At 47.9% G+C, this 11676-nt stretch overlaps 1 protein-coding gene across 1 annotated transcript in view; it reads right to left on the bottom strand.

The window, feature by feature from the left end:
* Positions 1-1565: 1565 nt before the first annotated feature.
* dda1 (DET1 and DDB1 associated 1) overlaps positions 1566-11676 on the bottom strand; it is a 12246-nt gene continuing 2135 nt past the window's right edge. The window contains exons 2-4 of the mRNA XM_067968639.1: positions 10055-10106; positions 6055-6116; positions 1566-3009 (exon numbers count right to left, since the gene is read on the bottom strand). Coding sequence (XP_067824740.1) covers positions 2899-3009; positions 6055-6116; positions 10055-10106 — 225 coding nt within the window. The 3' untranslated portion in view covers positions 1566-2898. The remainder of the gene's footprint in view (positions 3010-6054; positions 6117-10054; positions 10107-11676) is intronic.

Below are 11676 nucleotides of genomic sequence, written 5' to 3' on the forward strand. Positions count from 1 at the left end.
TGCCAAGAGGCCCCGCGGGATGGGAGAGAGAGTAACCGTCACCCGGCCTCTAAAGACACGGACACATTGCCCAACAGGGATCACTGCACATCACTGGGGAGCAGGAACCTGCTCGAATCCCTGCACATCACTGGGGAGCAGGACCCTGCTCGAATCCCTCCCTCCCCTCCCCTCCCCTTAAGCCACAATTGCAGTGACCACCTGTATCTTCCTCACCTGTGCCTTCCTGGTGTGGTTGGCTCCACCACTCTCTGGGTAAACTCAAGTGGACAGAGCTTCCAACTGCTACAGCTCACCTATGAATGCACGTGAACCAGGCTGACAGCAGGTTCTGGCATCAACTTCGGCAAATCACTATTTTCAACGGTCGGGTGTGGGTGGGGGTGGAGCCAAGGGAAGCCGCTAGCCTGATTTCAGAAAGTTATGTTTAATTTCTCGACCTTGTCCGTGTTGGGGTGGAACACTGAAGTGTGACGGTGGCAGGACAAGTTGCGAAGGCTGTTAAGATAGCATATGAGATCCTGGGCTTTTTAAATAGAGGCATTGAGTGCAAAAGCAAGGTTATGCTAAACCTTTATAAAACACTGGTTAGGCCATAGCCGGAATACTGTGTTCAATTCTGGGCACCACACTTTAGGAAGGATGTCAAGGCCTTAGAGAGAGTGCAGAAGAGATTTACCAGAATGGTACCAGGGATGAGGGACTTCAGTTATGTGGAGAGACTGGAGAATCTGGGATTGTTCTCCTTAGAACAGAGACGGTTAAGGGGACATTTGAAGAGGTGTTCAAAATTATGAATGGATTTGACAGAGTAAGTAAGAAGAAACTGTTTCCAGTGGCGGGAGAGTCAGTAACCAGAGGACACAGATTTAAGGTGATCAGCAAAAAGCCAGAGGCGACACGAGGAAACATTTTTTTTTACGCAGCGAGTGGTTATGATCTGGAAATCAGCGCCTGAAAGGGCGGTGGAAGCAGATACAATAGTAACTTTCAAAAGGGAATTGGATGAATACTTGAAGAGAAAAAATTTACAGGGCTATGGGACGAACTGGATAGCTCTTTCAAAGAGCCGGCACAGTCGGATGGGCCGAATGGCCTGCCCCTGTGCTTTACCTACAATGACTGCGATCTACAGGGTGTACGCTGGGCTGAAAACCCCAGGACTAGAACTGGTTGAGGTGAAATGGGATGTTCTCCCATTTTTGCACTCAGCATCAGCACGGATCCCCACAGGAGGCGGTCATTCGGCCCATCGTTCCTGTGCTGGCTCTTTGAAAGAGCTATCCAATTCGTCCCACTCCCTTGCTTTCCCCACTGCCCTGTGAATATTTTCCCCTTCAAGTATTTATCCAATTCCCTTTTGAAAGTTACTATCGAATCTGCCTCCGGGTTAAGATACAGGTTACAGCTCCCTCTACTCTGTACCTTAGTTCTAGATATGGAACAGCACCTTCTTCACCCACCCCCATCACCCTCCACACACTGAATCACATGGTATTTCCCACTCTCCTCCTCCTCCTCCTCCTCCTCCTCCTCTCCCCCCCCCCCCCCCCCCACCACCCCCATCCCCACCTGTCTCCTTGTGGACTGTCTGAGGCAGGCTGGTAATTCAGTGTCAAATTAAGCCCAGTTTTGTGTTGTGGATTTGGAAATGGGTGAAAACCCTTCACAGTCAGACAGCAGCGAACTTCAGCTCACTGGCACGGACTGAGTTTGAAGCTGAGTATCAGAGACAAAAGGGCATGTCGAAAACGATTGCTCCAGCCACGATTCGTTTAGAAAGAACTTGCATTTATATAGTGCCTTTCACGTCCTCAGGACGTCCCAAAAAGCTTTACACACAAATGAAGTATTTTTGAAGTGTAAATGTAGGGAAATGTTATTGTAGGAAAATAAATTAATTGATTTATTAATCTGACACTTCCAACGATTTGGATCGAAAACTCTCATCGAGCCGGCTAGGATTCGAACCGCATTCGACTCCTCGCCTCACACCCTGGCGTTTTGTGCCAAGCGTGTTTTTCCTTCCAGGCCGACCGTCGCTGACTGGAGGGAGGCCGTCAGCCGAATTGATCAGGTTTTTGACATTTTTCTTCGGTCCAAAAACTATGAATCTTCACCAATAAGCTATTGTTGAAAGCCCAAGCAAGGGTCTCATTCAAAAAACAAAAGGATGACGGCAGGGGACAGGAGGAAGGAAGAGTAGGGTTAAGGGACGAGAGAAACTATTGGGGGTTATTCCAGCCGTGATTGTGACGTAAACAGTTACTAGTGAGTAAGGGGGAGTACAGGGGGGGGAAGAGGAGAAACCTTAAAAGAATCACCAAAGCAGCTATTCAAAGGGAAGGAGTCTCTTTTATGGTGAGGGTCATTTCAACAGCTGTGACAGATCTGACACTCTTTTACACAGTCGTGTCGGCCAGTTACTAAAGGTCGAGGTGTGCATCTTATTAGCGAGTTGACCTGCACCAAATCTGCCGGGAGTATAAGGTTAATGATGAGTGATAGACAAGTACAAATAACCAGAGTGATGCTAGTGTAGACACTGTGGACAATACAGGTGTGCACTGCAGGGCCATTGCATGCTCTGATTCCCACACTATTACACACTCTTTTTAAACCTCAGACTCTGTACTACACTAACCCAGCCTTCACCTCCAGACCCTCTGCAAAACCTGGAACGGACCGGTCTATCGCTGATTGTGACTGGACATCGCCGAGGGCTTTCGCTGGGTCCTCTGGAAACCTCTCCCCCTCCCCCCACCCCAGACCATAAATTACATGTAAATAAATAAAGGTGCTCCTATGATATACAAATGAAGGGCTGCACGGTGGAGAGACTGACTGTAAGACATTACATGATGAGAAGGAAAGCACTTGCATCGTGTGGACAGAGGACTAAGTGTCTTCAATCATGTCCTGGCTGTCGGTCCGAGCGATTTTGCGTGGTGGGGCTGAGCTCTCCCCTTCAATGTCCACTTGCTCTTGGTCCCTTTTCTTCGCCGCATTCTGCAAAAGGAACAAAGCGGGGAAAATAAAATATGAAACAACAGCAACACCGTAGCCGGCGAAAGCGCCCTCTGATGTGGTACGCGCACATAAAACAGGGAAGGTCCCAGGCTCGACTCCTGGTCTGGGCTGAGTTAGTGGATCTCACTGTGGGGGGGGGGGGGGGGCGGGGGCTGCAATTGGACTCAGCACCATTCCCCCCTTCCCCTGGGCTAGTTGGGGAGGGGGGAAATCAACACGGATTCTCGCTTCTAATTGCCACCCGGTGACCCTTACTGAAAATTACACACGTCTCAATATCTCGAATGAGAACAGGATCAGGCTCGGCTGCAGTGCCCCTCCCACAGTCAAATAGCCAGACAATACTCACTGTCTCGGCTCACACATGAAGACAGACCACTTGTGGGATATTCAGCGAATTTGCAACACGTGCCCCTCCCCCACACACACCAACTCACAACACGTGCCCCCCTCCCTCCCCCACACACACACACCAACTCACAACACGTGCCCCTCCCCCACACACACACCAACTCACAACACGTGCCCCTCCCCCACACACACCAACTCACAACACGTGCCCCCTCCCCCTCCCCCACACACACACACCAACTCACAACACGTGCCCCTCCCCCACACACACCAACTCACAACACGTGCCCCCTCCCCCCTCCCCCACACACACACCAACTCACAACACGTGCCCCTCCCCCACACACACCAACTCACAACACATGCCCCCTCCCCCTCCCCCACACACACACCAACTCACAACACGTGCCCCTCCCCCACACACACCAACTCACAACACGTGCCCCCCTCCCTCCCCCACACACACCAACTCACAACACGTGCCCCCTCCCCCACACACACACACCAACTCACAACACGTGCCCCCCTCACACGCCAACTCACAACACGTGCCCCCCTCACACGCCAACTCACAACACGTGCCCCCCTCACACGCCAACTCACAACATGTACCGCTCCCCTACACATCCCAGCTCACAAGGAGTGCCCCCCACCTCTTCCTGGGGTGAATCCCAGCTCACAGGAAGCATTTCTCTCCGTGCCTCCACTGAAAATGGAGGAAAATTTTCCAAGGTCCTTGCGGGACCCCCGCCCAACGAAAGCTGTCACAGATAAATCCCCCCCAACCCCACCAAACACAGGCCTCCTAAACATAAACAACACACATGGCTACCTGTCAGCCATAGAAACATAGAAATTTATGGCACAGGAGGTGGCCATTCGGCCCATCGTGTCTGTGCTGGCCGAAAAAGAGCTATCCAGCCTAATCCCACTTTCCAGCTCTTGGTCCGTAGCCCTGTAGGTTACGGCACTTCAAGTGCACATCCAAGTACTTTGTAAATGAGTTGAGGGTTTCTGCCTCTACCACCCTTTCAGGCAGTGAGTTCCAGACCCCCACCACCCTCTGGGTGAAAAAGTTTCTCCTCAGCTCCCCTCTAATCCTTCTACCAATTACTTTAAATCTATGCCCCCTAGTCACTGACCCCTCTGCTAAGGGAAATGGGTCCTCCCTATCCACTCTATCTAGTCCAGTCATAATTTTATATACTTCAATTAAATCTCCCCTCAGCCTCCTTTATTCCAAGGAGAACAACCCCAGCCTATCCAATCTTTTCTCATAGCTAAAATTCTCCAACCCTGGCAACATCCTCTGTACCCTCTCTAGGTCAATCACATCTTTCTTGTAATGTGGTGACCAGAACTGTACATAGAACTCAAACTGTGGCCTAACCAGTGTTTTATACAGTTCCAGCATAACCTCCCTGCTCTTATATTCTATGCCTCAACTAATAAAGGAAAGTATCCTGTATGCCTTTTTAAACACTGTATCTGCCTGTCCTGCTACTTTCAGGGATCTGTGAACATGCACTCCAAGGTCCCTCACTTCCTCTACACCTCTCAGTATCCTCCCATTTATTGTGTACTCCCTCGCCTTGTTTGCCCTCCCAAATGCATTACCTCACACTTCTCTGGACTGAATTCCATTTGCCACTTTTCTGCCCACTGACCAGTCCATTGATATCTTCCTGCAGTCTACAGCTTTCCTCCTCACTATCAACCACACGGCCAATTTTTGTGTCATCTGCAAACTTCTTGATCAAGCCCCCCACATTCAAGTCCAAATCCTTAATATATACCACAAAAAGCAAAGGTCCTGGTACTGAGCCTTGCGGAACACCCCAGCCTTCTAGTCGCAAAAACACCCATCCACCATTACCCTTTGCTTCCTGCCACTGAGCCAATTTTGGATCCAGCTAGCCACTTTCCCTTGGATCCCATGGGCTTTTACTTTTTTGACCAGTCTGACATGTGGGTCCTTGTCAAAAGCCTTGCTAAAATCCATGTACACTACATCAAATGCATTACCCTCATCGACCCTCCTTGTTACCTCCTCAAAAAATACAATCGCATTAGTCAGACACGACCTTCCCTTAACAAATCCATGCTGACTGTCCTTGATTAGTCTGTGCCTTTCCAAATGACAATTTGTGCTGTCCCTCAGAATTAATTCCAATAATTTGCCCAACACCAAGGTTAGACTGACTGGCCTATAATTACTCGGTCTATCTTTCTCCCTTTTTAAACAATGTTACAACGCTAGCAGTCCTCCAATCCTCCAGCACCACGCCTGTAGCCAGGGAGGATTGGAAAATGATGGTCAGAGCCTCCGCTATTTCCTCCCTGGCTTCTCTTAGCAGCCTGGGATACATTTCATCCGGGCCTGGCGATTTATCTACTTTTAAAGATGCTAAACCCCTTAATACTTCCTCTCTCACTATGTTTACCCCATCCAATATTTCACACTCCTCCTCAACTACAATGTCTGCATTGTCCCCCTCTTTTGTGAAGACAGACACAAAATATTCATTTAGAACCGCATCCACACCGTCCGCCTCTACACATAGGTTACCTCTTTGGTCTCTAATAGGTCCTACTCTTTTCTTAGTTATACTCTTGCTCTTTATGTATTTATAAAACATCTTTGGGTTTGCCAGCCATGGAAAATCAGCTCACCTTTTTGTCCCATTGTTGATGGAGGTACCGAAGCAATATATTGGTCTTTTCTGTCACGATGACTGCAAAAAGTGAAAAAAGGAAGACTTAGAGGTCAAATTGTCTGTAACAAGTTTAATACAATAAAATATGGGATGAAAACTACACCATAAAGCACAGTGTTGCTGTGGGTTGTACACTAGAGTGTTCAGCTCTGGTCCTGGGTTCAAATTCAGCTCAGACTGCTGCGATGAAAGCTTCCTGCTTATAAGGGTATTATTGGTGAAACGAGTTTGGGCCAATCCCCATATCCAGGTTGTGGTGAACACAGGCCCACCGTACAAAACCGCCCGGTGAGTTAGAGTCAATCAAAGGCCACATCAGGAGGTGCGCGCAAAACGGAAAAAGGTTCTCCACTCGTGCAGTAGTGGCCCCTCTCGTCAGGTTCGGACTGAGGCACAGTGTCCGGGGGGGGGGGGGGTGGGGGGGCGGGGGGGGAAAGAGGGCAAAGGGAACTTCACTCTCATCGAAAGCAGGAGGCACGGACACAGCTCTGGCCCCTGGAATACACCGCTTCCAACTCCCTCTTCAATCCAAGCATCTATCCAAACTTCGTTTCCTGTCCATCAACCAACTCATGCTGCTACATTTCCACAGAAACACGCTGATTGGTCTAAACGATCCGCGTCAGTGTTTACCCTTCACCAGAGCAAATAATCCTAATCACGTTTACCTGTCCTGCTCCCGTATCCCTGCATTACCTTTATCCATCTATCCAACATAAGCTTGAATGTTGACATATGCCTGATTCATTGTAACAAGCTTCGTGTTAAAAGATTAGTGAAGACAAATGTAGGTCCCTTACAGTCAGAAATGGGGGAAATTATAATGGGGGACAAAGAAATGGCAGAACAATTAAACACATACTTTGGTTCTGTCTTCACAAAGGAGGACACAAATAACCTGCCAGAAATGTTAGGGAACCAAGGGTCTAGTGAGAGGGAGGAACTGAAGGAAACCAGCATTAGTAAAAAAATAGTGCTAGGGAAATTAATGGGGCTAAAGGCTGACAAATCCCCAGGGCCTGATAATCTACATCCCAGAGTACGAAAGGAAATGGCCCTGGAAACAGTGGATGCATTGGTGATCATCTTCCAAAATTCAAGAGACTCTGGAACAGTTCCTACAGATTGGAGGGCGGCAAATGTAACCCCACTATTTAAAAAAGGAGGGAGAGAAAAAACAGGGAGTTACAGACCAGTTAGCCTAACATCAGTAGAGGGGAAAATGCTAGAGTCTATTATAAAAGATGTGATAACAGAACACTTGGAAGGCATTAACGGAATTGGACAGTCAGCATGGGTTTATGAAAGGGAAATCATGCTTAGCCAATCTACTGAAGTTTTTTTGAGGATGTAACTAGTAGAATAGATGGGGGAGAACCAGTGGATGTGGTGTATTTGGATTTTCAAAAGGCTTTTGATAAGGTCCCACACAAGAGCTTAGTGTGCAAAATTAAAGCACATGGGATTGAGGGGAATATACTGGCATGGATTGAGAATTGGTTCAGACAGGAAAGAGAGAGTAGGAATAAACGGGTCTTTTTCCGGGTGGCAGGCAGTGACTACTGGGGTACCGCAGGGATCAGTGCTTGGGCCCCAGCTATTCACAATATATATCAATGATTTGGATGAGGGAACTAAATGTAACATTTCCAAGTCTGCAGACGACACAAAGCTGGGGTGGAATGTGAGCTGTGAGGAGGATGCAAAGAGGCTCCAATGTGATTTAGACAAGTTGAGTGAGTGGGCAAGAACATGGCAGATGCAGTATAACGTGGATAAATGTGAGGTTGTAAAAAAAAGGCAGATTATCTGAATGGTGATAGATTGGGAAAAGGGGAAGTGCAACGAGACCTGGGTGTCCTTGTACACCAGTCGCTGAAAGCGAGCATTCAGGTGCAGCAAGCAGTTAGGAAGGCGAATGGTATGTTGGCCTTCTTTGCAAGAGGATTTGAGTACAGGAGCAGGGATGTCTTACTGCAGATGTACAGGGCCTTGGTGAGACCACATCTGGAATATTGTGTGCAGTTTTGGTCTCCTTATCTGAGGAAGGATGGTCCTTGCCATGGAGGGAGTGCAATGAAGATTTACCAGACTGATTCCTGGGATGGCAAGACTGACGTATGAGGAGAGATTGGGTCGACTAGGCCTATATTCACTAGAGTTTAGAAGAATGAGAGGTGATCTCATCGAAACATATAAAATTCTAACAGGACTAGACAGACTAGATGCAGGGAGGATGTTCCCCATGGCCGGGGAGTCCAGAACCAGGGGTCACAGTCTCAGGATACGGGGTATGCCATTTTGAACCGAGATGAGGAGAAATTTCTTCTCTGAGGGTGGTGAACCTGTGGAATTCTCTACCACAGAAGGCAGTGGAGGCCAAGTCATTAGATGTATTCAAGGAGATAGATATATTTCTTAATGCTAAAGGGATCAAGGGATACGGGGAAAAAGCGGGAACAGGGTACTGAGTTAGACGATCAGCCATGATCATTTTGAATGGCGGAGCAGGCCCGAAGGGCCGAATGGCCTACTCTTGCTCCTATTTTCTATGTTTGTTATCAAACACCTTCTGAAAATCCACATGCGTTGTACTTACTGCAGTCCTTCTATCTCTACAATCAGTTACTACTTCATAAAAGTCATGCGTATGTCAAACATGATTTGATTTAACAAATCTATAGTGCCTGTCTTTGATTAACCGCTGCATCACTAAATACTACTTAACTTGAATCATGGATTCTAAGAGTTTCTCCACAACTGACATTAGGCTAATCGTTTAGAACATAAGAGACAGGAGCAGGAGACGGCCATACGGCCCCTCGAGCCTGCTCCGCCATTCAACAAGATCATGGCTGATCTTCGACCCCAACTCCACTTTCCCGCCCGATCCCCGTATCCCTTGGTTCCCCTAGAGTCCAGAAATCTATCAATCTCAGACCTGAATATACTCAATGACTCAGCATCCACAGCCCTCTGGGGGAGAGAATTTAAAAGATTCACAACCCTCTGCACGAGGAAATTCCTCCTCGGTCTTAAATGACCGACCCCTTATCCTGAGACTATGCCCCCTAGTTCTAGTCTTTGCAGCCAGGGTAAACAAGCTCTCAGCTCCACACTGTCAAGCCCCCTCATAATCTTATATGTTTCAAAGAGATCACCTCTCATTCTTCTAAACTCCAGAAAGTATAGGCCCATAGTACTTAACAGCTTAGTCAATAGTTATCCAGTTTACCCTCTCTCTCCTTGAACAGTGATGTTACATGCACTACTCTCCAGTCCCATGGTACAATTTGCATATCTGCAGAGGATTGAGAAATTGAGGTCAGGCCTCTCATATTTCTGCTCTGACTTACCTGCCCTGGGAATGTTTGATGGGACCAGTGTAGAGGGAGCTTTACTCTGTATCTAACCCGTGCTGTACCTGCCCTGGGAGTGTTTGATGGGACCAGTGTAGAGGGAGCTTTACTCTGTATCTAACCCATGCTGTACCTGCCCTGGGAGTGTTTGATGGGACAGTGTGGAGGGAGCTTTACTCTGTATCTAACCCGTGCTGTACCTGCCCTGGGAGTGTTTGATGGGACCAGTGTAGAGGGAGCTTTACTCTGTATCTAACCCGTGCTGTACCTGCCCTGGGAGTGTTTGATGGGACCAGTGTAGAGGGAGCTTTACTCTGTATCTAACCCGTGCTGTACCTGCCCTGGGAGTGCCTGAGGCTAAATGTGAAGGGTTCCATTATCAGCACTAACATCCCTCACCTTAAATTCACAAGCACAACTACATCCCATCGCAGGTGCAGACCCGCACCGTATCATCCTGTGAAGGAATCATGAGAACAGACCTGCGTCCCGTCACCGCGCAGGGGAATCGCAGACACAACCCACATGTCGTGTTGCAACATGCCCGAGAGCCAACCTCGACTAAAAAAAGCCAGCAAAACTGCTTCAAGCACTTACTCTGTTCCGATGGGTATTCTCGCGTTGGGAGGTACACAGACGGTCTTCTATTCTGCAAGAAAATATTGTACATTTATCACGCTTCACTAGAAACATACAGGATTTTAAAATTCAGCAGTTCTTGTACTCTAGGGTTAATTACTTTACGTGACAATTAAATGTGGGATCATCTGGCGAATACAGATTCCCATCACTAAAGTCTACGCTCGTTTGATGGGGTACATGATCCACCAACATTCCAACCTTTAATATATACCCCTACGTACATGAAGCTGTTGCTACAGCACTCCTGACAGGCCCGTACACCTCTCTCTCCTCCTTTAAGATCTTCCTTAAAACCCCCCTCTTTGACCAGGCTCTTGGTCACCTGTCCTAATATCTCCTTTGGCTCGGCATTCAGTTTCTGTCTGATTACGCCTCTGTGAAGCACCTGGGGATGTTTTTCTACATTAAAGATGGACACAGAACAAAAGCCACGCGAGTCCCCACTGACTTTTTGGAGAACAGGACTGAGCATCAGTCGTTGGTGCGCACGTTTAGAGCATTTCATGGCAGCGAGTTACACGGGGCATTGATGAGGCCCTGGGACCGGGCTGCTGAACCTTGCCATCCCCCTCTGCCTGGGCACAGGCAGACTTAAAGAGCAGAAACTGGGGGTATACAAGCACAAATCGTTGAAGGTGGCAGGGCAGGAGAAAGCGGTTAAAAAAGCATACGGGATCCTGGGCTTTATAAATAGAGGCACAGAGTACAAAAGTATGGAAGTCATGATGAACCTTTATAAAACACTGGTTCGACCACAACTGGAGTATTGTGTCCAGTTCTGGCACGGCTCTTCAGGAAAGATGTGAATTCCTTAGAGAGAGTGCAGAAAAGATTTACTAGAATGATTCCAGGGATGAGAGACTTTAGTTACGTGGATAGACTGGAGAAGCTGGGGTTGTTCTTGGAAGAGAGACGGCTGCGAGGAGATTTGATAGATATTCAAAATCGTGAAAAATGAGAAACTGTTCCCATTGGCAGAAAGACAAGAACCAGAGGACACAGATTTAAGGTGATTGGCAAAAGAACCAAAGGTGACATGAGGAAAAACTTTTTTTACACAGCGAGTGGTTAGGATCTGGAATGCACTGCCCGAGCGGGTGGTGGAGGCAGATTCAATCGTGGCCTTCTAAAGGGAACTGGTTAAGTACTTGAAAAGAAAAAAATTTGCAGGGCTACGGGGATAGGGCGGGGGAGTGGAACTAGCTGGACTGCCCTTGCATAGAGCCGGCGCAGACTCGATGGGCCGAATGGCCTCCTTCCATGCTGTAACCTTTCTATGATTCTAAACAGAAATTAAATCGAAAGCATCTGCAGGACATGATTAATGGACTGGGTGAGACTGGGAAACAGGCTCCAGCCCGTCCTGCATGGTTGCAGAGAGGATGCTAAATATTTACGTGCAATCAGTAGTTATTCAATCAGATTATCGTACAATTTAAAGACTTCCTTCAATCGATCCCCAGTCTGGTTATGGTTCTGCTGTTGCCATTTACAGCTCCTCTAGACCAACCTTTTGTTTCTTAACTTGTCCCATTCCCGCCCTCCTTGCCTCGTACCATCATCCCTTTTGCCATTTA

Source organism: Heptranchias perlo, chromosome 29 (genome assembly GCF_035084215.1).
Source record: "Heptranchias perlo isolate sHepPer1 chromosome 29, sHepPer1.hap1, whole genome shotgun sequence".
Taxonomy (NCBI): Eukaryota; Metazoa; Chordata; class Chondrichthyes; order Hexanchiformes; family Hexanchidae; genus Heptranchias; species Heptranchias perlo.